Below are 25,869 nucleotides of genomic sequence, written 5' to 3'. Positions count from 1 at the left end.
TTCGCTGTCTGCTGCTACAGCGCCGTGTTGGTGGAGGATGAAGTTTGCTCGTTTCTTTCTCTCTGTTCGTTGTCGGTCTGTGTAGAAGCTCTGCACGATGCAGAACGTGAACTGCAGGGACGTGGAGGGTCGACAGTCGACGCCGCTGCACTTCGCCGCCGGCTACAACCGCCTGGCCATCGTCCAGTTCCTGCTGCAGCACGGAGCCGACGTGCACGCCAAAGATAAAGGGTGAGGAGGATTATTCTGGACGTGGATAACGAGACCTGCAGAGTTTTTTCATTATTACTTTTACCTCTGGGCTTATGTTAAATCAAAGTGTCCTCGCTCCGAAACGAAACGTTTCCACGCGTTTCTTCACTGTGACCTGCGATGGCGAACAAAAGCAACATTTTCTTTCGACCAAAGTGTGTTTGAATCCAAGAATGGAAAAAGCAAAAATGCCTTCTCTGGAGGTTATTGAAACTCTAGTAGATCATCACAAAATTCAGCAGATCTTCATTTCAAAATAAGTGCCGTGTTGAACACGATGAACTAAAGATTCTCAGTAGTGTGACGACTCTCAACCGACGATAATTGTGTATTATTAGTATTAGTATTTTATTATTTAGTGATCATAGTGATCATATTTAATGAGTGCTACTATTAGTATGTTTTTATTTAGTATTTATTAATATTTTTCAAAGTATCTGTGTGTGTGTGTGTGTGTGTGTGTGTGTGTGTGTCAGAGGTCTGGTTCCTCTCCATAACGCCTGCTCATACGGTCACTACGAGGTCGCCGAGTTGTTGGTCCTTCACGGCGCTGTGGTGAACGTGGCCGACCTCTGGAAGTTCACACCGCTGCACGAAGCTGCTGCCAAGGGCAAATATGACATCTGCAAACTCCTGCTGCAGGTATACACACACAAACACACACCCACACACACACAGACACACACTGACACACACACAGGTGAGGCTTTGCTGCATCATGTTTTCGAGCTCTCAGTAATGTCTTCTGTTGTCTCCAGCATGGCGCCGACCCGACCAGGAAGAACCGTGACGGGAACACGCCTCTGGATCTGGTGAAGGACGCAGACACGGACATCCAGGACCTGCTGCGAGGAGACGCCGCGCTGCTGGACGCCGCCAAGAAAGGCTGCCTGGCCCGAGTGAAGAAACTCTGCACGCACGACAACGTCAACTGCAGAGACACACAGGGGAGACACTCCACACCGCTGCACCTGGCAGGTACACACACACACACACACACACACACACACACACACACACACACACACACAAGGAGCTGCCTGAAGGAGTGACAACGAGACAAAACGTCTTCAGCCTGGACCCAGAGTTCGTACGGTCATAAAACCTGGAAATGTCATGGATTTGCAAATAGCCATTTCCAGTCCTGTCAGAATACGTAAAGTCATAAAAATGTTCCTCAAAGTCATTGAAAACTGAAACTAAAACTTGAAAAACATTTATTGGTAAAACTGTGTGATTGCACATGAGAACACACACACACACACACATTGAGTTTCCTGCAGACTTAAGTGAGAAAATTATAAATCAGGCGGACTGATACGTCTGCACGTGATCAGTTTAACTTTTTGGGTCTTAATTCTTCAAAACTGAATTTATATTTAATATTCTGAATCAGAACAGACATATATGAGAATATTAACCTTCAGTGATGTTCATAACCCTCCCTCCCTGTGTGTGTGTGTGTGTGTGTGTGTGTGTGTGTGTGTGTGTGTGTGTGTGTGTGTGTGTGTGTGAGACAGCGGGCTACAATAACCTGGAGGTGGCGGAGTACCTGCTGCAGCACGGAGCCGAAGTCAACTCTCAAGACAAAGGAGGACTGATTCCTCTGCATAACGCTGCCTCCTACGGGGTGAGAAGACACACACACACACACACACACACACACACACACACACACACACACACACGGCATGTACCAGCTGTTCAGGACAGCAGTGCAAACACTTCTAAAATAATTTTTTTTAGAAGCTAGAGAAAATGTATAGGAAAAAAAGCTAGGGGTAAATTAAATAAAACTATATTTATAATTATCATAGTTACATATTTAAATTTATGTCACAGAATTATTAGAATTTTTAAAGTAATTTAATTTTTTAAAAAGTTTTGCCATCTGTTTGTTTTTTTTCTCTTTTTTAACTAATTTACAGGTATTATTTTTGTACTTTTTACTAATTTCTTGTAAATGTTTAGGTGATTAATTCTTTCCATTTTCCAATGTTTTTGAAAGACATGTCAGCCAGTTTGCTCAGGTGAGAGCGACATCACTTTTTTATTTTTTATTTTTTGCTGCTTTCAGATGCTTTTCACATAAAATGAAACCTTTGAAAACTGAGCAAATTGATGTGATTTTTTTCAAAAACATTGAGGGGAAAAAAGCAATGAGCAATTTAAATTTTTTAATTTATATACTTTATAAATCCCAAATGGGAAATTCAGTTTCAGTCTTCCACAAATTTCAAGAAAAATGTAGTTTTAGAAATAACTTTGTTCGGGAAACAATTTAAGGGAAAAAAGAAAAAAAACTCGTAAAAAAATGTGTGTATATTTATCATTTTTAAATTATTTTAAATTAAGTTACTGAATCATTATATTTTTTTGTTTGTCTCTCCTTTATCTTTAGCTTGTCTCAATCTTTTCTGTATTTTAGATCATTTTCAGGTCATTTTCTTGTACTTACCAATTTCATTCAGCCAGTTCGCCAGGTTTCAAAGGGTTAAGCTGGTTTTTATTTGGCCGTCTGTAAGAACAGTTTGTGACCCGACTCTGGCTTTGTCTGCATTGAGTCATTTACACACACACACACACACACACACACACACACACACACACACACACACACACGCACGCACGCACAGACACACACACTCTCACTCACACTCTGAACATATACATGTGTCATTTCACTCCTCATCACTGGTGTCCACTTTCTGTCTCTTCAATCAGCAGCTCATCAGTCGAAGGACTCTGTGACTGCACCGTGTGTGTGTGTGTGTGTGTGTGTGTGTGTGTGTGTGTGTGTGTGTGTGTGTGTGTGTGTGGCTCTCCAGGCCTCTTGTCCAGTCCCAGCAGTTGATTAAAACAGTCTCATTTCTCTCTCGCTCAGCTCGTCCTCTCCTCTCTTTTCCGTTCGCTCTCCTGTTTTGTTGCCATGGAGCTGCAGTTTGGTGTTTTTATGACCTTAAAGTTTTATTTTGTCTGTCTACCTTGTGTTTTTTGGGGTTTTTTTGGTGCACAGGTGGGAGGAGAAGAACAAACAGGTGTAATGTTTATTTAAACGAGGCTGCACAAAGAGAGAGCTGACGTCACGGAGCAGTTTGTTTCTGGATCGAACTCAACACTCGCAGCAAAATGCTCATAAAAGAAAACCGCTTGAAATATAAAATATTTTAATTCAGCCTGAGAAACTGTTTGTCTCATTTTAGTCTCTTTCCTTCTTCCTGTTGTGATAACTGTGTGTGTGTTGATGCATGTGTCCTAAATGTAGTCCAGATTGTGTATTTGAGTGTAATCAGTGAATTTGCAGCTCAGCTCCTACAATAAGTCTAAAATACACTGTGGAAACTAAATAGTTACATTCAGACTGTTCAGGTCCAAAAATGCTCCATTGAAACCCATTCAAACTGACATTTTTGATCCCACAGATAGAGCTGGGCGATAAAACGATAACGATATAAATCGCGATATAACTTTTCCTCGATTGAAATATGAGACATGGCGTTGATTCTGGCTTCCTCTTTGTATTTGTGCTCCAGCACGTAGACGTGGCCGCTCTGCTCATCAAGTACGACGCCTGCGTCAACGCCACCGACAAGTGGGCGTTCACGCCGCTGCACGAGGCCGCTCAGAAGGGCCGGACGCAGCTGTGTGCCCTCCTGTTGGCTCACGGCGCCGACCCCACCCTCCGAAACCAGGAGGGACAGTCGTCTCTGGACCTGGTCACGGTTCGTCCCAGGCTCGTTTAAAGGGACAGTCCACAGTAATATGTACAGACTAATTGTGGATGGATTGTCTTAATGTTTATCCTACTCCTCCTCCTACTCTTCCTCCTACTCTTCCTCCTCCTCTTCCTCCTCCTCCTCCTGCAGGCTGATGATGTGCGGGCGTTGCTGACAGCAGCCATGCCTCCCTCTGCTCTCCCTGGCTGTTATAAACCTCAGGTCATCAGCGTGGCGGCGACGGCCTCTGGTGCTCCACCTGTCGCTGTGGTCCCACCACTTCTCTCCTCCTCCTCCTCTTCCTCCTCCTCCTCCTCCTCCTCCTCTGGTCTTGACGCCACAGCAGCAGCTACGACAAACAGCAACGCCGCCGCCGCTGCTCCTTCTAATGCTTCAAACTCATCACAGCCGTCATCTTCAACGTCCTCTGCGTTTCCTGAGATGTCGGCGCTGCTGTCGGCGGTCGAAGGCTCGCTGGGCGCTGAGAAAAAAGAGGACGGTGAGTCGATAAAATGACCTGAACGACTTTAACAGTTTGTCACTTCTTTCCAAACTGCCCACAAGACTGTTCCCCAAATTGCCGCCTTCCTTTTTTAAAGTTTGGATCTAAGTTTAAGCAAATCAAACGAATCAGTTAAAAGACCACTTTTACTTATTTAATAATAATAATTTTAAAATCTTGATTTTTATAGCATCTTTCATACATGCAAGAGTGCTATGACAATATATAGGAAAATATATATTTTTATATATATAAATAACAAACTCCCAACGCAAAACTTTGTTGAAATGCCTTTAGCAAATAAACATCAAATACAGCAAGTTTGCAGAATTTTTTTGAAAATTTAAATAAAAAATCAGAGAAATAAAAATATCTCCCTGAGGTTTTACAAAGTAAAAGTTCCTCCCGTGCTGTAATGCAGACTGCCGTCCCTGCAGCCGGGTTAGTGTAATACTCACACTTTTCCAATTCATTTATCAGTAATCATTGAAATACAAGGCTGATGTTTTTATTCGTGTGTGTGTGTGTGTGTGTGTGTGTGTGTGTGTGTGTGTGTGTGTGTGTGTAGTTCCAGGTGTTGAGTTCAGTATCTGTCAGTTCTTGAAGAATTTGGGACTGGAGCATCTTCTGGAGATCTTCGACAGAGAGCAGGTGAGATTAGCAACGAAAGAAACAACCCTTATTTTTCTTGTTGGATGATGGAAATTTTACAGTTTTTAACGATATGACCGGATTATTTTAGTTACCAGTAAAATATGAAAATAAATCATGCACTTATAGAGAACAAAATTAATAAAACGGTCATTTTCTCAGACAAAACATGATGTTGGTTTGACATTAAAGCTGCATTTGGTGATTTTTAGCCACAAGGAGGCAGAAAAGACTGATAATACAACGTCTGATGACTTTTTATGGCTTGTGTGCGTGCGTGTGTGCGTGCGTGCGTGCGTGCGTGCATGTGCGTGCATGCAGATCACTCTGGATGTGCTGGTGGAGATGGGTCACCGTGAGCTGAAGGAGATCGGCATCAACGCCTACGGACACCGACACAAGATCATCAAAGGCGTGGAGAGGCTCATCAGCGGGCCGCAGAGTGAGGACACACACACAATCAATGACACACTCTTAAACACACACACACACACTTAAAGACACATTCTTTAACACACACACATGCACAGTTAAACACGACATATATATCATTTCTTCTTGTCTTTTTTGCTTCAAATTCGAGAAAAGATTTGTATGTGTAATCTTGATCCGTGTGTGTGTGTGTGTGTGTGTGTGTGTGTGTCAGGTGTGAACCCCTACCTGACTTTGAACACAGCCAACAGCGGGACGATCCTGATCGATCTTGCTGCCGATGATAAAGAGTTTCAGTCGGTGGAGGAGGAGGTACGAGCTCACACTTACACAACTGTTTCTACCGATGATCATAAAAAGACTTTGGCAACGTGTCGGGTGTCGCGTTTTTTAGCAGCAAGCAGCACACGAATTGGAAGACAATGAACAATTTGGCATTAAAATATGCATTCTGCATCACATGAAGCTTGAACTCACAACTTCAGAGACCAAGGACAAGCCACGAGAGACAAACCCGAGATGACCGAACCAACCAGCAGGGGGCGGGATATCAGCTGTCTGTGCATGGAAAGGCAGATTTCAAACTGCTGTCAAAAGTTCACGTCTCATCATCTGAATTCAGAGAGTTTGTAGACTTTATGTAGACAGCAGAGAGATGTTGATCATTTGTTTTTACAAAGACTGATTTGCTCTGTAAGTGAAAAACTGATGTTTAAAGGTAACATTTTTCTTCAGACTGCAACAGTTTACATGAGGACGGCATTCAAAATGCTGCAAAAAATTCAGTTTTTCAGATAAAATTATGAAATGTCACATTGCAGAACAACGTCTCCTCGTGGTTAATCACGTGACCTTCAGATTTGACCAATGAGACGTGTGTGTGTGTGTGTGTGTGTGTGTGTGTGTGTGTGTGTGTGTGTGTGTGTGTGTGTGTGTGTGTGTTCAGATGCAGAGTACGATCAGAGAGCACCGAGACGGCGGACACGCTGGAGGAGTATTCAACAGATACAACCTGGTCAAGGTAACGTTTACTCTCCGTAAACTTTGTCGACTACAGGTACACTTCATGCACAGACAGTCAAATTAACCCTTTAAAACCTGGACTGACATCACTTTTCTCGTGCTGCATTCAGAAACCTTTCACAAGCATTAAGTAAAGTAAATAAATATATAAATACCTAAAGTAAATATAAGTGAACCTTTGAAACCCGGAGCAAAAAAGATTTAGATTTTCTATTTAAGATAAGGAAAAATATCCAGGGAACATACATCTATAATTATGATAATTATATATTTACAGAATTATTATTAGAACAGTTTGTTGTTTTTCAGATCATTTCCTTGTTTGGTTAGGGTTTTTTTTTTTTAATTTTTGTAGTTGTTTGTTTGTTGGGGGGGGGTGTTTTGTTTTCGTTGTTGTATTTTGCTAATTTCCTTGTATTTTTTACCTTTTTCTTGCTAATTTCTGTATCATTTCTTCTAAAGTTTCTTGTTGTCTTTTCCCATGTTTTAAAGAACTCAGGCCAATTTGCCCAGAGTCTGAAATTAAACCTTTGCATTTCTGCCTGTCACTTTACCTGCTTTGAATCATAGTTTGTATGTAAAAATATCATTTTTAAAAAGACAGAAGAGATTTTCTGCATTCAAAACTTGCTTGATTATATAACGCTCCTTTGTGTTTTGTGACTCATCACATTTGAATAAACCTACAGTTAGTTTTTTTTTTCTCAAATTCAAGCAGCAGATGCTCAAAAGTTTCAAAAGTTTGTGAAATTCAAACTTTTCTTGGTCTTTTGTTTGTCTGTCATCTGTTTTTGCAGAAAGTGAGCGAATTGTTGGAGTCTCAATGACTGAAATAATTTACTTAGAAAGATAAAAAACTCTCTGACAAATATCTGAGTTGGAGTAAATGGATATGAATGAGATTGATGTACAAAATACTCGTTATTTGACCTCATCATATTGTGCCTCTTACTATGCAATGCCTTCACTTTTATTTTATTCATTTATTTATTTTTTTGCATTGGTGGACCAGTCATGTGATGTGCAGTGTTGCTGTTTGCTCCTGGGAAAAAATGAACGAAAATCAGAATTTAAAAAAAGAGATAAAAATAAAATATTTTATCGTGGCAGACTTTGAGATATCAACAAATTATTATCATTGTCCAAAGAACTGATATAATATCATATCCTAATAACTGTGATTTCCACCCCTAATGCTGACATGTCTTCATACGAATGAGCAGTGAGGCAGATGTTATGTAAGCGTCGCAGGTCTTTGGTCATAAACCAAAATTTAAATTTGTCTGACCTTTAATTGACCTCTGTGTGACCTCTTGTGTTTCAGATCCAGAAGGTTTGCAACAAGAAGCTGTGGGAGAGATACACCCACCGCAGGAAGGAGGTTTCAGAGGAAAACCACAACCACTCCAACGAGCGCATGCTCTTCCACGGTCCGAATACTGACTGTACTTTTAGTAGTAGCAGTAACAGTGGTTATTGTAGTAGTATTGATTGTTGTGGTTTCGCAAGAAGTGGTAGCTGTAGATTTATGCTGCATTCATACAGGATCAGGGAGACAGAAAACGGCAGATTGGATGTGATTTTAGTGGATGTGAGCTGGACGACGACAATACGAGACCAGCAGACAAGACCAGCATCAGCAGGGGTTTGTTGTACACAAGTAGTACAATCATTTGTGGGAGAAATAGTGGTGATTAGGGCGGGAAAAACTGCAGTAGTAATAGTCGTAGTAGTAGCACCAACTATAGTGATTGTAACAGTAGCAGTGTTAGTAGAAGTAGTAGTAGTAGTAGTAGTAGTAGTAGTAGTTGGAGTAGCAGTACTAATAGAAGTACAAATAGCAGCAGGTGTCACATTAGATGAAGCAGCAGTGGTAGTAGTACTAATAATAGTAACAGCAGAAGTAGCAGCTGCAGTAACAGTAGTAAAGTAGTAGTAATATTAGCTCCGGTGGAGTTTGTATAGACGATTTTGTGACCGTTTCCTCCCAGGCTCTCCGTTCGTAAACGCCATCATCCACAAAGGTTTTGACGAGCGTCACGCCTACATCGGCGGGATGTTTGGCGCCGGGATCTACTTCGCCGAGAACTCGTCAAAGAGCAACCAGTACGTCCACGGGATCGGAGGAGGGACGGGCTGTCCGCTGCACAAAGACCGCTCCTGCTACGTGTGCCACAGGTGAGCCACCTGGACTCCACCTGGTTTATGTGTCTGCAGTGTTTTTGATAACAGCGTCTCTGTGGCTCTAATGCTTTTTGTCCCTGGCAGGCACCTGTTGTTCTGCAGGGTGACTCTGGGGAAGTCCTTCCTGCAGTTCAGCGCCATGAAGATGGCTCACTCTCCGCCGGGTCACCACTCGGTCACCGGCAGGCCGAGCGTGAACGGCCTCGCTCTGGCCGAGTACGTCATCTACAGAGGAGAGCAGGTCAGCAGTGACTCTCACACATTTTCATTTTTATTTTATCATTTATAATAATGCGACCATATTAAATATTAACATGATCCGTTTGTATTTGCTTATTGTTGAATTACAGGTTTTTTTAGTTTAAAAAAAACAGGTCCTTACCCTTTCTGTCATTGCTGACGGGATATTTATGCCTGTTTGTAAAAAAAAAAGATGTGAAAATTAAGGTGAACTCTCAGATTTAGAGGTGGTAGAATAACATTTTGTGTTAAAATTGTTACTTCATTAATACAGTTTATTTCTCCGCGTCAGTGATAGTCAATGCTTTATCTGAGGAGCAAAATGAAGGCATTGCTTCAAATTTGGCACAAACATCCATTTTGACTCGACCATGTATTGATTACAATTTGATGGTCATGGGTCAAAGGGCAAGGTCACCGTTACCTCGTGTCTCACATTCTAGTAAACTTGATGCCGAAAATAATATTGTGTTTGAGTTCTGGTGGATCTATAGAGAGGAACGTTCCCCAAACTGTCAGGAAGCAGCTACAGGACAGTCCCTAAGTAGGCCGGAGAGCGGCGCGGACGTTCAGAGACAACGGCGGAGAATAAGAGCGGAGACTCCGGCGGAGACACCGTTGTCTGTAACTCGTCCCCGTCTTTGTCTTCGGTCCGCAGCCCGTCAGGTCTCACGGTGCGGGCTGGTCAGCAGGTCAATGATGAGAAACAGCAGGGGCGCCGAGTTTAGGATTATTTCTCTCTTTATTTCTTCATTTGTTATTTTCAAGGCAGAACATGAAGAAAGGGCGCTAACGGGCGCAGAGAATTATTACCGTTTTGGGTTTTTTTGGCGCGGACAGCTTTGCCCCTCCAGCGTGTGGCGCTCTCAGCGACCTCCTGTGTCTCCTCTGCTGAGGGCCCTGGACAGTATGCTTCATACTTCGTTTTCTTCATTATTCTTCACTATCAGGAACGCCTTAATTCGACACAAATTCAAATTCGACACAGACGTTCACTTGGACTCAACGATGAGCTGATTAGAATTTGGGGGTCAAAGGTCACGGTGACATTGCGTCCATTGCAATGTCACCATGGGATTTCCGTCTTTGAGTTTCAGCGTACTCCTGTGTGTCCGTCCACAGGCGTACCCGGAGTACCTGATCACGTACCAGATCATGAAGCCTGACGAGTCTGCAGACGGATGAGGAGGTCGGGGCGTCGGCTGCAGGAGGAGAAATGCAGAAGAAGAGCGCTCGCCTCGTCCTGTCAGCTGAGCCTTTGCGTCACTAACTGCATGCACAAAGACAAACTTTATTTATACAATGTATAAAAAACATGTAGGTTTTTATCAGGTGTTTTCTTTTCTATGGTTTGTTTATGCACTTTATGAATCCCGGGTTGTATCATGACGTGATGTGATGTGACTGTTGATTTTGTCCTTTTGTCACTAAATCGGTATCAGTTCAGGGCGCAGCACTTTTTGAGGAGATGTGTCACTTTCATCACGTCACTTAGACACAAAGCACGCCATCGACAGTTGGATTTGGATTAGATAACATAGACGTCGTTGTCCTGGTGGGATGTATTTTCTAAACTCAGATTCTGTTGTTTTGTCTCCGCTCTGCTGACAGCTGAGGACAGACAGTCTGTCCGTCCAACCCTTCTCGTAAACATGATATCTTAAGAACGCCATGAGGGATTTTCTTTAAATTTGGCACAAACGTCCACTTGGACTCAGTGATGAATTGGTAAGATTTTGGTGGTCATAGGTCAAATGCCAAGGTCACTGTGACCTTGTCTGTCCTGTTCTTGTGAATGCCATATCTCAAGAACATTATGATGATTTTTTTCCCCCAATTTGACACAAACGTAAGAGTGGACTCAAGAATGAATTAGTAAGATTTTGGTGTTCAAAGGTCAGTGTGACCTTGCATTTGTGTCATATTCGTGAACGCAGTATTTGAACATGGAGTTTCCTCAAATTTGGCACAAACGTCCACTTGGGCTCAGGAATAAACTGATTTGAATGGTAGCTGAAGGTCAAAGGTCGAGGTCACAGTGACCTCATAAAACATGTTTTTTGGCCATAACTCAATTCATACACACACATTTCACACAAACGTCCAGGTCACAGAACAGGATATAATTACGAAGTTCTGACATTTTATATCCAAGAGGTCAACTTCACTGTGACCTCTTAATGTTCTGCAAAAACGCTTTTTTGTCCGTCGCTCGGGCGTCTCAGGAGCAGAGGAGGAGACATTTTGGTAGATACTGAATTGGAGACGTCTCATTTTTGAAACAGCTGATTGTAGAGATCTTCTGTGTGAAGCGTCGACTGTTCTCCGAAACACGAACCGTCCCTGAAACACTTTGCTCTCCGTCTGTTTCCGTGTCTGAGACACTCTGACGTTGTTGAAGGTGATCGATCTTTTCTGAAGCGTCTCTCCCTGACTGACGTTTCCAAAAACAACATCCTGTCCCGCTCAAGTGTTATTTTACAAAGATGTTGTGTTTTCCTATTTTTTTCTACAAGCATGTTAGTTTATTAACATTTATAATGTAAAAAAAAGTCTTAGATTTTCTCTGTGCGGTTTTTGGAGAGTTAAATTCATCAGTCAGCCTTCCAGAGGAGCAGCCTGTGATTGGATCATTTTGCATTGATCAGCCAGTTACACCAAAAAATATAACAGCTGAGACCTTTTTTGAACAGCTGCACAAACTAAAAATGTTTTTTCCACGTTAGAGGTTTCCCTGCTGCGCTCAATCGGACCCAAAACTCCCAGTTAACGGTTCATTTGATGCCCTGATTTTTATTTGTTTTCCAAAATCTTGTTTTCTTCGATCGATCAATCGGTCATAAGCTGTTATATCTGTGACTGACTTCCAGTCCATCATATCCATGTGTCGCCATTTTTTTAGAATTTTTTTTTTATTATTTATATATATATATATATATATTTTTTTTTTTTCTGTCTTTGGCACATTCAGCGATTCATTTTCAAAAAAATTAATTTGCACAGCCGTCAATTTTATCAGTTTCTGTCTCTGTTTAGAGGCAGAGCTCATGTGGTTCACACTTTTTAAGTCTGAATACGAAAACCAAGATCTATCCATGTGTCCCCAATTTTGTGAGGTTTTTTTTTATTCAATTTTTCTGGCTTTGGCACATTCGGTGATTCAATTTTCCTAAAATTGTCTGCAATTTTATCAGTTTGTCTCCGTCTGGAGAAAAAGCTCATATGAGTCACAGTTCTTAAGCCTGAATATGATCTATCCATGAGCTGCCAAATTTTGAGATTATTTTAAATATATATATTTAATTTTTCTGGCTTTGACACATTCAGAGATTCATTTTTCCTAAAATTGTCTTTGCACAGCGGGCAGTTTTATCAGTTTCTGTCCCTCTGGAGAAAAAGCTCATGTGGGTCACACTGATCTGTCACAGCCTGAGAAATTAAACTATATTTAAACTGTTAAATCCTAAAGTTTCGCTGCTCGCTGAAGTCATTTTTTTCCTCTGATTTAAAAACTTCATTTCTGCTCTCTCCAGTCGGACTGTTAAAACCCACAGAGGAGCGAAAACAGGACCTGAATGTGATGTTTGTAAATTTGCTCGGACTGTTCTGCTGTCGTGACTTCTGCTGTCGTCTGTGATGTGAAGTTAACGGGGACGTTTCGCGCCCTGACGCGTGGCGCCGTATGTCGGACTGGCTGCGGCCTCCTTGGTTGGTGGTGCAGACTGGGAGGAAACCAGCAGCTGAGCGTGAAGCGCCTGAATCCAAAATGTGACGCTTAACGTCTCACCGACTCCACAAAATGATTGATCGAACAAAATGGTGCTATTTAAAGAATTTAAAGAGTTTGGCCGGAAAAAAAGTGTCATTTTTTGGAAACAAACTCTTCACGCCGTGTTTCACGTGTTCAAAAGCGTCATTAAAGAGAAAAAAAACATTCAACCACAAAGTGCATTAGATGTTAGTTAACCCTTTAGCACCTGAATCATCATCAGTTTTCTCGTGCTGCGTTCAGACGCCTTTAACAAGCGTCTAAACCTCTGAAATCTGAGGAAACTGTTTTAAATTATTTTGAAAAAAATGTGGGGAAAAAAGGCAATGAGTAACTTGGAAAGAAATGTCCTGCAATTTGCAAAAAAAATTATATATATAAGGTGATAAAAAAATTCATCTGAAAATTAACTGGGGGAAAATATATAATATTAAAAAAAAATAACAAGGAAAAATGTCCGGAAGTTTTCATTTATAAATCTTGTACATGTAGAGTTATTCTACAAAATAAAACATTGTTTATAATTTTTTTCCCCCTTTTTAATCACTTTAAGGTCATTTTTTGTGTTTGTTTCTGATTTTTCCCTTTTTTTGCTTATTTTCTGGTAACTTTTTTGTAACTTTGTGTAAATTTCTTGCTAATTTTTGGCCATTTTAGTGAAGTTGCTTTTCACCTTCTTCCTCTCATGCCTTTTAAAATTCAAGTCAGTGTGTTTTAGGTGTCAAAGGGTTAAGTGACATGAGTGCAGGGAGTGTGGAGGGAATTTTTAGCATCTTTTAAAAAGATTTGAACTTTCTGAACATTGTCAAGAACAAAATGTTAAACTCTATCTGCCCACTGACCGCTTTGTTTTAAAAATATAAATAATTATTGGTGGATATTTGTTTGTGTTTCTGTCGCACTCATTTTAGAAAAATATACTCAAATTAACACTTTGCTCATTCAAATTTACAAAAAAAACATTGTCGACAAATATCAGGTGGAAAATAGTCAAAATGACAAATTCAGAGTCAAAAGCCCAAAATGACACCCAGAAATAATACAAGTCCTGTTTTTCTGCTCTGATGGCTGTGGGATCAAAAATGTCAGTTTGAATGGGTTTCAATGGAGCATTTTTGGACCTGAACAGTCTGAATGTAACTATTTAGTTTCCACAGTGTATTTTAGACTTATTGTAGGAGCTGAGCTGCAAATTCACTGATTACACTCAAATACACAATCTGGACTACATTTAGGACACATGCATCAACACACACACAGTTATCACAAAGTGAATGAAAAATGTGTAAAATGCACAAACAGTCCATTTAAAAAATAATCACTTTTAGCAGCTTTTAAATATTTCCTTTAACCTCTGATGTGTCTAAACAGAGAAAGCGTTTGTGTTTGAGCCAGAATCAGGTAATTCTCACTTTATTTTGCAAAATATTTGAAATATTGACCGACAGACGACTGAATGAGGACTCTGTGTGTTATTGCAGGATCAGCTGAGTCTGTTCAGGCTTCCTGTGTGATCTGCAGTTTGATGAGCTGATCTCAGACTTTAAAATGAGCCTCAGGATATCCACGCAGCCACAGTGAGTGCATTACACACACAAAATAGTCCAGTTTCTTCCCTTATTCCAAAAAAGACTAAACTCCTACTGAGCTTTTTTCAATTTCTCTGATATTCCCGTTTACATGCATCTGTGCAAACTCCGACCAACACGCCCTAACACGCCTATCATCACCTCAAAATGTCAAGAACAGCTGATCAGGTGACTTTTGAATTAAAAAAAACAGCTGACCTTAAAGATGAGACTAAAATGTGTTCAAGTCAAAGTGATCAGTGTAAAAAGTACAAATACAGAAACTGTGCTAAAGTACATGTACATCAGTGAACACCAGCTGGCAGATTTACTTTGACTTTGGAAACTTGACAAAACACAAGCATCCGCGTTTTAACTTCAGACACGGACACGATAGAAAACAGCTGAACGTGTCTGCTCCAGCTGCTCTCTGCACTCATCACACTCATTAAAGACACCTGGAGCTCAATCAGGCCCTGAAGAGGACATGTCCCTCTGCAGGGGGACATTCATGTTTCAGTATTTAAAAAGCAGCTGTCAGACACACGTAGTGGAGTAAAAAGTGTAATCTGTAATCCACGAGTGAAGTATTCTCTCAATAAAATATGTCAGTCCTGCAGACGTGCACGTTTCTGTCCTCTGTGACTCCGGTCCATGGTTCGCCGGGACACATGGACGGACTCAGTGATTGGACAGCAGCTGTGACGCATCAGTGTGATCAGCAGAGAGCGGCAGTATTTAAGGACGGCGCGGCTGCAGTGAGTCTCAGCACCAACCTTCAGTCGGTCCGGTTCTTTCAGAGAAACTGTCGAGTTGATCTTTGTGCAGCTTCAGGATGTTTGGCTTCGTTTTAAGGTGCGTTTCTTATTTTGATTCTGTTTAAATCATCTTTACATGTTGTTGGAAAAAACTTTATTACGGCTTTTTTCTCTCGACAGGGTGTCGTGGGTTTGTTTCCTGCTGTTCGGCGGCGGTGCATGCTACCCTGCAATTACAGGAGGCAAGTTTAAAGTTAAACTAAGCTTTAGTGCTCGCTTTAATTTTACAAACGAGTATTCCTCTGAGTGCATAAATCACGTTAAAGTTCATAAATTTAAATATTTTTAACCCTTTAAATACCAGGCTTGGTTATCATGCGACTTTCCACTCATCAGTCTGAGTAAAGTGAAGTTTCCAGTCTATTTTAGATTTCTTTCAGAAGCTGAGCTGGAAATTCACTGATTACACTAAAATACACAATCTGGACTACATTTATGTGATATGCATGAACACAGACAAAATTATAAAAAATGAGAATCTTATTAAATTTTCCATGTGCAGTCTTATTTTAACGTGTTGCTGGTTTCAGGTCAGAAAGGTTCTGGGAAGCAGACTCCCGGCCTCCCTGTGCAGCCTCAGTCTGCTGCCGGTGGACTCTCCGGTTCAGGTTCAGGTTCAGGTTCAGCTGCGGCGGCTTCAGGTCCCGTTTATGGAGCTCAGCCTGCTGCTGGAGGCTCGACCGACGGCTCGTCTCCGTACGCTGCTGCTCCTTCAGCCGCCGACTCTGCTGATGAAGACTCTGTTCCTGGTCTTCCCTGGGCCTCGTTCCCTGACCCGAGCAGCTGGATGCCGTCTCGTGGTTTCCCGGACTTCAGCGTCTGGGACTCCAACGCCGAGATGCAGCGGAGCGACGCTGCGAGCAACACGTCCCCCGAGCTGCCGTCGTCCTACATCGTCCAGAGCAGAAATGGCTACCAGCGAATGCACGAGTTCCTCAGCCACACGAAGTACGACCCAGAGTACGCCGCTCCTCCTCCTCCTCCTCCTCCTCCTCAGGTCTTTGACTCCGAGCCTGTCGAGGCTCCATACTGGTCTCCACCAGAGACCGGGTCCAAAGGAGGACGCAAGGCCTAACATGGTAAAAACAACTCCGGTTTAAGCTGTTTTTAAATGGTCAATATTGTGGCTAAAGTTCACGTTCTTGTTTGCAGGTTAACGTCCAAAAGATCCAAAGTGAAGTCTAACTTTTTAAAGTCTTTTTCTTCAGACTGACATTTTTGTGTTTTCCTGCAGGTGCAGCTGAACTCCCGAAACTCTGGAGCAAAGTGCATTTAATAAAAAAACAATAAAGATAATATGTTCTGTCACTCTCGATTTCTAAAGTCCAGTAAAAATTACCTGAAATTCAGCGAGAAAAGAAAATATGAAACTGGTTGAAAGAGGCTGCAGCGCACTCCTGGTGTCCTCAAACCACCATGGAAAGAGTGCTTCCAAAAACTTGAACTGAAACGGTGTGCAGGCACACTTTGGATGGTTAAAAAGCATAAAGGCCTTTTAATACATGGAGCTGTAAATATTAAATGCACAAACACTGGGGCCTTCAAGGTTTATGAACAAAGATTAGTTACGTCACCTGTGAATAAAGTCTTTGCTTTTCTAACGTCCTGAGTACCTGGACCTTCTCACTGCTAATCGTTTAATTCAAAATCCTTTTCAACGAGTCCTGGTAAAGAATTTTGTATATTTGCTCACTGGCTTTTTTAGCAGTTTGCTCAAGTTTCAGAGGTTTAAATGAATGAAGGAGTCTGCAGCGCAGAACGTGGGTTTCAAAGGGTTAATGGATGGGAGAAGTAGCACTTTACTTTTCAGATATTTAATTATGGCAGCCTTTAAAATGAATAAATAAAAACAAGAATGACCAACCAGACTGAGCCTGGATTCATCAGTGCCAGTGCTCCTGTCATTAACGTGGACCTTCAGTGAAAGGGTTAAATACAGCAGAAATTATTTTAATTTTATTTAGCTTTATTTGCAAGAAACTTTCCAAGTATAATGAAAGTGAGAATTCAAGAGCTTCAAAAGATGTTTCCTTTCCAGATTTGTGCAAAACTTAAGCGATATTTTCAAAATAAAGCGGTCGAGATGACTGTCTCCACTGAGTGATGAGACTTGTCTCACAATAACATCCCTGTAACCATGGTGATGGATGTCAAACATATTAACATGATTATTTCTATTGCAGCCGCTCAATAAAGCGGATCAAACATCGCCGTATTTCTTTGTCTCGTATCAGAGTGAAGATCTCGGGTCTTCCTCCGTCCTCACGTACCGAGCCACGTTTCGTAGTTTGGAAACTCGCCGACAGTTCGAAGAAACGACATGGAGAACGAGCTAAAATGTATCTCTTAAACTGTCTTATAAACTATAAATTTGTGAGTAACGTAAAGCCAGAATAAAATCCGTTAAGTTGAATATTTGCAGCTGCTCTCAGATCCTCCGGCTGGCTGCTCCAGCGTTTGGAGCGTAACCACAAAACCAGAAATCACCAAATATTTTAGTTTCAGTTAAACAGCTAAAATAAAAAAAAATAAAGCAGAAATCTCTACGAAAATATCTCCAACACTCAGCAACTCACACCTGAACTATGATAAAAGAGCAAATGTCTTTGATCTGAGGTGAAATGTCCCTTTAATCAAACACTGGATCCGTCCAGCAGACGTTTTTTTGTTTTTGTGCAGATTCAGATTTTCTCTCGTCCGCTGAAACGTCTCCGGCAGGACGAACTTCAGCGTGAAAGCAGGCGGCGCTGAAGTGACTTCAGAGAGCGAGCGGGGAGACACAGCCCTGTCCTCCTCCTCCTCCTCCTCCTCCTCCTCCTCCTGCTCCTCCTCCTCCTCCTCCTCCTCCTGCACATCAAAGCAGAGTGTGTGTGTTAGCAGCTCTGAAGGGCCTCTTGTGTTTGTTGTCTGATTTGCTGCCTGACCTTTGACCTCGCTGCCATGCGACGGCGGCCGCGTTACTACGAGAGGAACAAAAGCTTCAAACGGTGAGAGGCGGCGGGAGACACTCGCCGCTGCACTCGACTCGGAGGAAACCGCCGCCGAACATCGATCTGTGCGACTGATGTTTCAGTGTTAGTTTGAACACGTCTCTACACGGCGTCCTCATTCATGTCTCAGGAGACACTCGAGTGTCTGTTGTAGGACACGTCCACAGGTCCATCATTCCCAAGCTTCCCCTGCATTTATTATGCGGTTTGAGGGACAGAGACGCTACATGGAGACATTTCTGTACAGGCCGAGGGGCCCACGGTGTCAGAGGGCCCCTCTGGACTTCACTTACAAAATGTCTTTTTGATCAACACACAAGGACCAGGAGGACACTCAAAAGGACCACAAAAAGATGACAGGAACTGAAGAGAGACAGAAAATAACTCCAAAAATGGGTAAAACAACAAAAAAATATACAGTTTTATCTCAGAGACCTAAATGACTAAAAAAAGACACAAAATGACTAAAAAAAGACACAAAATGACTCAAAGAGACACAAATTTACCTCAAAGTGACACATTGCCTTAAAGAGACCTAAATGACTACAAAATCACACAATATGACCTTAAGAGACACAAAAAGACAAATAACCAATGCAAAGAACTGCAGAGACACAAAGCAACCACAAAAAACCCAAAAGACACAAGATTTTACGTAAAAGAGACACGAAATTATCTTTAAGAGACCCAAATGACCACAAGAAGATGCCAATTACCATAAAGAGACACAAAGGGACCACAGAGAGATGCAAAGGAACTGCAAAGAGACACGAAACAACCAAAAAAGACACAATTTGACCTCAGAGCGACACAACATACCTGACAGACCTAAATAACAACAAAGAGACACAAAACAACCCCAGAACAACCAAAACCAGACAAAACTTCATGTCAAAGAGACACAAAAAGACCACAAAGTGATGCAAAGAGTTAAATATTGTACCGCGTCGGCCTTTTAATTTATATTTACACCTAAAATAAATGCGCTTTGATTTCTGCACAATCCTGCAGTTCGTCTTTGATCCTCTTTGAAGGATTTATTGCATTTTAGCACAAGACGGATTACAGATTACACTTTTTACTCCACTACATGTGTCTGACAGCTGCTGTTATTAAATACTGAAACATGAATGTCCCCCTGCAGAGGGACGTGTCCTCTCCAGGCCTGATTGAGCTCCAGGTGTCTTCAATGAGAGTGATGAGTGCAGAGAGCAGCCGGAGCTCCAATATAAGACCAGAGGAGACACGTCCAGCTCACAGGACGCTGAGGACATGTCAAACATGGTGGACGGACTGTCTCTACGGTGAGTGTCAAAGCTTCGTATAACAGACGACGATGTGGATCAGATTGTGAGATTTTGGGAGAGTAAGTGTCTTGCTGTCTCTGTCTCAGGGTGTCTTGGATCTGCGTGCTGCTGTTCAGCAGCGCTGCAAGTTTTCCTGCAACAAAAGGAGGTGAGTTTGTTTTTACCGTCTGACTCCGAGAAAAGTTTCTACACCTGCAGGATTTTTTTGCACATTTTTGGGTTATTGAGTTTCTTATTGAACTGCCATGTTTAAAGAAACGAAGGTCGTTTGCTCGAAGGGTTAATCGCACTCCTAACTTCACTCTCAAGTCAAAAGTCTGAACTGGATCCAGGACCTTGGGGAACTGGATCCAGGACCTTGGGGAACTGGAGCTGAACCAGTTTGACGTTTTGTGTCCAGACTACAGGTATCCCTACACCTGGCGCTCCGGCGGTGGATCTGCTCCTGGATCAGACCTGCAGTCTGAAGGCTCAGGTCCTCTGGTGAAGCTGCAGTATGAACCTGAGGCGGCCCCCAAGAAGTCCAGCTCTCCTACTGGAAACCAGACCCCGTCCAGTGCGGCCGCAGACTCGTCACCAAACCGGTTTACTGTGACTTTTGATTCCAGCGGTCCTGGATCTGCCTCCCAGTCTGCAGGGTACGTCAGTCCTCCTCTCCCCCCTCCACCTCCGGGCCCTGGGAAGAAGGCCCCCGGCTCCTCTGCGGGGCCCCAGTCTGCTGCTTGGAACACGTTTCCAGCCCTGGACTTTGGTGATGGACCAGTTCCCTACATCGGAGGACCTCCTCCTTCAGCCGGCAGTCTCTCTGCAGCAGACGATGGTAACCAGCAGCTACGTTAGGTTCTAAAAACGTTCAGAGAATGATGCAGTGTTTTCTTGTAGTTCCCAAAATGTTCTTAAAGTTAGAAAAACGTTCTCTATAAACGTTTTTTGTTTGGAATAAACACGTTTTCATTAAAATGTTGTGTAAGGCCTCTAACATGTTCTCAATGTTGCTTTGAAAACTTTTTTTTCATGTAACATTGTGGGAACATTTTATAAACTTCCTCTGATCTGTCACATCAACATCCTCAAACATTACATCTTAGTCACAGGAACATTATCTGAAATGATAAAAGCCCTAAAATGTTCTCTGAATGTTAGATTAAAATGTTTTAAAGAAAACATTACTGTAACGTTAGCCGGCGTTGTGGGAACGTTCCCTGATAGGTGAGAAGTCTCCAATGATGCTAAACTCTCATGGATGAACTTTTCTTTGGTTTCAGGTCGTGATGATGGACCTGTTTTCTATGGCGGTGCTGGAGCTGCCTCCCAGTCTGCAGGGTACGTCAGTCCTCCTCGCCCCCCTCCACCTCCGGGCCCTGGGAAGGCCCCCGGCTCCTCTGCGGGGCCCCAGTCTGCTGTTTGGGCCTCGGCCTCTGACGGCTCGTCTCCGTACGCTGCTGCTCCTTCAGCCGCCGGCTCTGCTGATGAAGACTCTGTTCCTGGTCTTCCCTGGGCCTCGTTCCCTGACCCGAGCAGCTGGATGCCGTCTCGTGGTTTCCCGGACTTCAGCGTCTGGGACTCCAACGCCGAGATGCAGCGGAGCGACGCTGCGAGCAACACGTCCCCCGAGCTGCCGTCGTCCTACATCGTCCAGAGCAGAAATGGCTACCAGCGAATGCACGAGTTCCTCAGCCACACGAAGTACGACCCAGAGTACGCCGCTCCTCCTCCTCCTCCTCCTCCTCAGGTCTTTGACTCCGAGCCTGTCGAGGCTCCATACTGGTCTCCACCAGAGACCGGGTCCAAAGGAGGACACAAGGCCTAACATGGTAAAAACAACTCCGGTTAACATGTTTACTTTTTGTTGTGTTTTTTTTGTTTTGGTTTTTTTTTTTTTTTTGTCTTCATGACTAACTTCATATTTTCTTGTTTTGCAGGTTAATTTGACATCAGGCTCCAGCTTCCTGTTTGTTTGAAAAGTTTATCAAAGAACGTTCAGAAAAACAATTGCATATTAAAAAAAACAATACAATTTTAACCACTTTCAGAGTCCTTTTTTCTCTGGTCATTTCTTCTGGCATTGTTCACTGCCTTTCCATGTGTTTTTGTTTTTTGGTTTTTTTTTTTTTTTTTTTTTTAAAAGGTTTTATTTATTTTTTTTTTTTTAATTCAAGGAAATCCAATTTTTGCAGGTTTAAATGCTGGTGGAAAGTGAAATGCAGCACAAGAAACTGATGCTGGTTCAGGTGGTGAAGGGTTAAGAGACCCAGATCGTACAGTGTTTTCATTAAATTCACACGTCTCCTTCAAACTTCATTTCTGATGCAAAAACAGTTGTCTTCTGTCTCTGTCTGCAGAGACGCTGAATGATGATTGGCTCTGACCTCCGTCCACAGGGGTCACACAGGCTCGTTTCAGTAAAACGCTACATGAGTAAAGTTAACTTTATTTTACTTTCTCACCTGCCAACTTATATCCAGTGTAGATACTGAACAACATGCATATTCACTTTTTTGTCTCTAAAGAAAAAAAAAATTAGAACAAATGAAATTTACCAATTGAAGAAAAAAAAAATCTTAAACATTAAAAGATCACCAGCACTTTTCATAAGGAAAAAAATGCCCAAAATTTTATGAATGTATGAACACATGCTGGGTCTGTAAGGCAGGTTTTCTCTAAAAAAACAAGAACTTTCCCAAAAAAGTAAAATAAAACAACTTTAAAGTAGAAATTGTCGAAGAAAAATAAAATCTTAACAAAAAAATGACCAGTAAAAGTTATAGGAAAAACATATATACCTGACAGGACGGAGACATCGATCCGTCCGTCCTGAATGGACACAAACACTCAAACGTCTCGTCTCTTGTTCACCGTTTTATTTGGTTTCACTGAGGCTCAGCGGTCGAGCGCTCCGACACAAACAGCCCACAATTACCTCGAGGGCCCAACACTGAAATTAATGCTGTAATTGTTCTTAATGATCAGTTTAACATATCAAAGGTTCAGTGAGAGCCGCAGGACCGAAGCTCTCGCTGCAAAATGTCACCGAATCCATTAAATCTAAAAAGTGGACTTCAGTGCTGCAGCGGCTCTGAACAATAATGAGGATCAAATCAAGTCAGAAATCTTAATGTTTCATTTGTGGATTAAACCATCAGGGCTCAAAGTTCAAACTATCAAAGTTACTGTAAGAATGATTTTCCAACACGATGTAATCACTGTATGGCAAATATATGCAACATTTAAATATATAAATATATGCTGCTAATACATAAAATAATTTAAATTTGATGATGTATGGGATTTCATTTTTTTTTTTTAAAAAAATGTCTATTTTGATTAAACAAAACTGAACAGAACAATAAGAACTATTTATAGTTTCAGACATTTGTCAAAGGTTGAAGAAAAAAAATACCAAAAAATTTAAAGAAAAAAATTTAAAAGGAAAAAAAAAATCCAAGATTGTTTAATAAAACATGCTTTCCAAATTTCACCACTTTTAACAAAATACAGACTATTTTCTTACTCTAGTCAATATCAGCACAGATCACCACATCTACTGATATTTTTAACATCATTTTTCAGAATTAAAGTTTGTTGTTTTTTTTTTTTAAAAAAAACTTTTTTAAGGTAAATAAGGTGACATAAAAAGGTGCATAAAAAAGCATCAAAAGGATGATCCAGAGCTAAAGGCCCCAGTGTCTCACAGGTCCTGGATCTGACCCGGAATCACGTAGCAGTCTGTGGGTCCGGAGGAGCTGAAGGGCATCATGTCCAGAGAGATCTCCGCCTCGCACTCGTACTGCAGGATGGCGGGAAGCAGCAGGTTGCTGTGGTTTCGGGAATCATCCGAAATGACGGAAACTTTGTCGAAGTTCTGCTCCGGATCTCCTCCGGTGTGCGGCGGCAGGAGCCTCTGCGCCCCGGGGCCCGGCACGGCGCACGCCTCTTTCTGCATGGTGGTGTCGTGGTGGTAAGACACCAGCTCGTTGCTGAAGTCCACCGCCTCCACCGCGGAGGAGGAGCAGTACTTGTTGCAGCCCAGGATGGTGGAGAAAGCCTTCCGGAAGTCCGCGTTGAAGGCGTAGATGACCGGGTTCAGGGACGAGTTCGCCCAGCCGAACCAAACGAAGATGCTGAAGGTGGTGTCGCTGACGCACGGCGGCTCTCCCAGTTTGTCCAGCTCGCAGAAAGGCACCACGCAGTTCAGGACGAAAAACGGCAGCCAGCAGAACACGAAGACCCCCATGATGATGGACAGGGTCTTTAAAACTTTCGTTTCTCTCTTGAAAGACGTTTTCAGCGAGCTTTCGTCGTGCGTCGACGCGCGGTGGCGGTGGTTTTGCGCACGGGGTCCCGCCGCCCTCTCCAACGACGAAATCCGTCTGATTTGGGTTTGCGCGATGCGGAAAATGCGCGTGTACGTCCCCACCATGATCACCACGGGGATGTAGAAGCTAATGAGGGAGGAGGAGATGGCGTAAGTCCGGTTCAGGCTGGCGTTGCAGTCGTCCGGGTTCTCCGCGCTGGAGTTGTCCGCGCGGTGCCAGTTGAGCTGCACGGGGATGAACGAGATGAGGATGGAGAGGGTCCACGCGACCCCGATCATCAGGAAGGCGAACCGGCGCGTCATTTTGCGCTCGTACCTGAACGGGCTGGAGATGGCCCAGTAGCGGTCCATGCTGATGATGCACAGGTTGAGGATGGACGCGGTGGAGCACATGATGTCGAAGGCGACCCAGGTGTCGCAGAAGCGGCCAAAGAGCCAGATCCCGGCGACCTCGGACACCGCCCTCCAGGGCATCACCAGCACCGCCACGAACAGGTCCGACACCGCCAGCGAGATGACGAACGAGTTGGTGACTTTGGAGCGCAGGTGGCGGAACTTGATGACCGCGGCGCACACCAGAGTGTTCCCGAGCAGCGTGGACACGATCAGGACGCACAGCACGCAGCCGGTCAGCGCGCGCAGGCTGATACCTCCACCCGGCCCGGTGCTGTCCGCGCCCGCGGTGACCACCTGGTGCCGGTCCGGCTGGCTCTGGCTCTCATTGTAAAAACTCTCCATGGAGACCCAGACTCACGGTGCCATGTCAGCCGCTCCTCGTGAATCTCCCATCCTCTTTCCATCATCACCTGCCGCGCGCATAAACCCCCCAAAATTATCTGTTTCTCTCAGACCAAAAGAAAAAAACCTCCCCTGGAGTCCCAAAAAAGAACCGCGGTGACGCTCCGTTAGTCCGCCGCTGAGCGCGCGCACAGACTGAGGCTACGTATGGCGACCTTAAAGCATCTTTACCCGCTCACGTCCTTTACATTTCCGCTCTCACCATATCAGCATTCATTTCACAGCCCCCTTATCAGTTTTATTTTTTCTTTTTTATTGTGTCCCATCAGATCAACAGATTCACAACCTGAAGAAAACAACAAATATAACAATATATTATATTATTATTCTGATTATATTATAATATATTATATTATAATATAGTTAATAATAATAATAATAATGATCATGGATTTTATTTGTGATGCAATATAAAAACAACCAAAATAAATGCAGATTCAGAAGTCATTAAAATGCTACAGTGACATAATATGAGTGGATTAAAAAAAGAGAAAAACCTTTTATCCATAAGGGACTGTTCTTTATTTATCGGGGGGGGGGGGTCGCTCGTCTCGGTGAAACTGTATGACCCTCCACCAACATTTTTGTTACCAAGAAGAAAAAAAAAGTCAAAAAAGATCTTTAAAGACATTTTTGCACCGTGTCTAATAGACTGCGTGTCTTTTTTGGTCTGTTTGTTTGTCCGTATACGGAGACAAAATCTTAGAGAACTTTACCTTTCTGGTGTAAGGGGGAAACGTGCTCCAAAGTCAGGTTTCTTTGAGGAGAAACTTCTTGTATTTGTTTATTTTCACAGTTTTATGTGCTCAAAGAGGGTTTTTTTTTACTTGTTCCATGTGGTACATTATGATTTACTGTTATTAGAAAGCTTTAAAATCCCCGACAGCAGCAGGGTGTTGGTGAGCAGCAGCAGTGAGGGAAGGTACATTTTGCCCTCTAGTGGAAAAATACTCAAAACACACCAACTGCTGCACAATTCACACTGACTCTTTTCAGCGTTTGCATGTTCAGGTCCTGCCCATGTCTAAATTATGTTTTTTTTTTCTCTAGCTATGGTCCATTTTGGTTCGGTCATTTTTGTGAAATCTAACATATTTAGAGAAATGTATTGAAACAAAATTAGCAGTAATATAACTGTCATTTCCATTACCACGTCTCACCGTGGATTACAGTAATCCGTTGTGTAAATTAGTTTTTTTACCATTAAGAAGAAGATATGAATCAGAATCAGAATGCTCTTTATTGTCATTATACTGTGTATAACGAGATTGGAGAGCTTCTCCATTCCTTCAGTGCAAAGTACA

The 25,869-nt window shown here is 42.7% G+C and overlaps 4 protein-coding genes across 5 annotated transcripts in view; 3 read left to right on the top strand and 1 right to left on the bottom strand.

Moving 5' to 3' along the window:
• The window catches only part of LOC121958654 (poly [ADP-ribose] polymerase tankyrase-2), a 29,173-nt gene extending 15,528 nt beyond the window's left edge, over positions 1-13,645 (top strand). For both annotated transcript variants that reach the window (XM_088069593.1, XM_088069592.1), the window contains exons 17-30: positions 86-231; positions 729-894; positions 1,011-1,230; positions 1,773-1,882; positions 3,786-3,974; positions 4,119-4,467; positions 5,039-5,121; positions 5,443-5,563; positions 5,768-5,865; positions 6,500-6,574; positions 7,901-8,006; positions 8,568-8,754; positions 8,845-9,001; positions 10,123-13,645. In XM_088069593.1, the coding sequence (XP_087925719.1) occupies positions 86-231; positions 729-894; positions 1,011-1,230; positions 1,773-1,882; positions 3,786-3,974; positions 4,119-4,467; positions 5,039-5,121; positions 5,443-5,563; positions 5,768-5,865; positions 6,500-6,574; positions 7,901-8,006; positions 8,568-8,754; positions 8,845-9,001; positions 10,123-10,185 (2,070 nt within the window). In that variant the 3' untranslated portion in view covers positions 10,186-13,645. The remainder of the gene's footprint in view (positions 1-85; positions 232-728; positions 895-1,010; positions 1,231-1,772; positions 1,883-3,785; positions 3,975-4,118; positions 4,468-5,038; positions 5,122-5,442; positions 5,564-5,767; positions 5,866-6,499; positions 6,575-7,900; positions 8,007-8,567; positions 8,755-8,844; positions 9,002-10,122) is intronic.
• Positions 13,646-15,039: 1,394 nt separating this feature from the next.
• LOC121959383 (uncharacterized) lies at positions 15,040-16,463 on the top strand. The gene is made up of 4 exons (XM_042508671.2): positions 15,040-15,192; positions 15,276-15,337; positions 15,686-16,234; positions 16,390-16,463. Exons 1-3 carry the CDS (start codon positions 15,173-15,175, stop codon positions 16,228-16,230), a joined length of 627 nt encoding a protein of 208 aa, XP_042364605.2. The 5' UTR covers positions 15,040-15,172; the 3' UTR covers positions 16,231-16,234; positions 16,390-16,463.
• A 2,844-nt stretch (positions 16,464-19,307) lies between these two features.
• LOC121959382 (uncharacterized) lies at positions 19,308-21,475 on the top strand. The gene is made up of 5 exons (XM_042508670.2): positions 19,308-19,449; positions 19,539-19,600; positions 19,853-20,272; positions 20,718-21,266; positions 21,375-21,475. Exons 1-4 carry the CDS (start codon positions 19,418-19,420, stop codon positions 21,260-21,262), a joined length of 1,059 nt encoding a protein of 352 aa, XP_042364604.2. The 5' UTR covers positions 19,308-19,417; the 3' UTR covers positions 21,263-21,266; positions 21,375-21,475.
• Positions 21,476-23,089: 1,614 nt separating this feature from the next.
• Positions 23,090-24,872, bottom strand: LOC121959227 (D(5)-like dopamine receptor). The gene has a single exon (XM_042508451.2). It carries the CDS (start codon positions 24,503-24,505, stop codon positions 23,141-23,143), a length of 1,365 nt encoding a protein of 454 aa, XP_042364385.2. The 5' UTR covers positions 24,506-24,872; the 3' UTR covers positions 23,090-23,140.
• Positions 24,873-25,869: the final 997 nt, after the last annotated feature.

This window comes from Plectropomus leopardus, chromosome 19, assembly GCF_026936395.1.
Source record: "Plectropomus leopardus strain MGB_pleo_1.0 chromosome 19, ASM2693639v1, whole genome shotgun sequence".
Lineage (NCBI taxonomy): Eukaryota > Metazoa > Chordata > Actinopteri > Perciformes > Serranidae > Plectropomus > Plectropomus leopardus.
Note: the sequence above shows the minus strand (reverse complement) of the source record. Positions and strands in the feature narration are given on the sequence as shown.

What these genes read in the sequence shown, in the direction of transcription:
- LOC121959383 (XM_042508671.2), top strand. Translation starts at nt 15,173, where the DNA reads ATGTTTGGCTTCGTTTTAAG. An exon ending in ATGTTTGGCTTCGTTTTAAG is followed by an intron (nt 15,193 to 15,275) that starts GTGCGTTTCTTA and finishes TTCTCTCGACAG; the next exon opens with GGTGTCGTGGGTTTGTTTCC. An exon ending in CTACCCTGCAATTACAGGAG is followed by an intron (nt 15,338 to 15,685) that starts GCAAGTTTAAAG and finishes TGCTGGTTTCAG; the next exon opens with GTCAGAAAGGTTCTGGGAAG.
- LOC121959382 (XM_042508670.2), top strand. Translation starts at nt 19,418, where the DNA reads ATGTCAAACATGGTGGACGGACTGTCTCTACG. An exon ending in TTTTCCTGCAACAAAAGGAG is followed by an intron (nt 19,601 to 19,852) that starts GTGAGTTTGTTT and finishes TTTTGTGTCCAG; the next exon opens with ACTACAGGTATCCCTACACC. An exon ending in TCTCTCTGCAGCAGACGATG is followed by an intron (nt 20,273 to 20,717) that starts GTAACCAGCAGC and finishes CTTTGGTTTCAG; the next exon opens with GTCGTGATGATGGACCTGTT.
- LOC121959227 (XM_042508451.2), bottom strand. Translation starts at nt 24,505, where the DNA reads ATGGAGAGTTTTTACAATGAGAGCCAGAGCCAGCCGGACCGGCACCAG.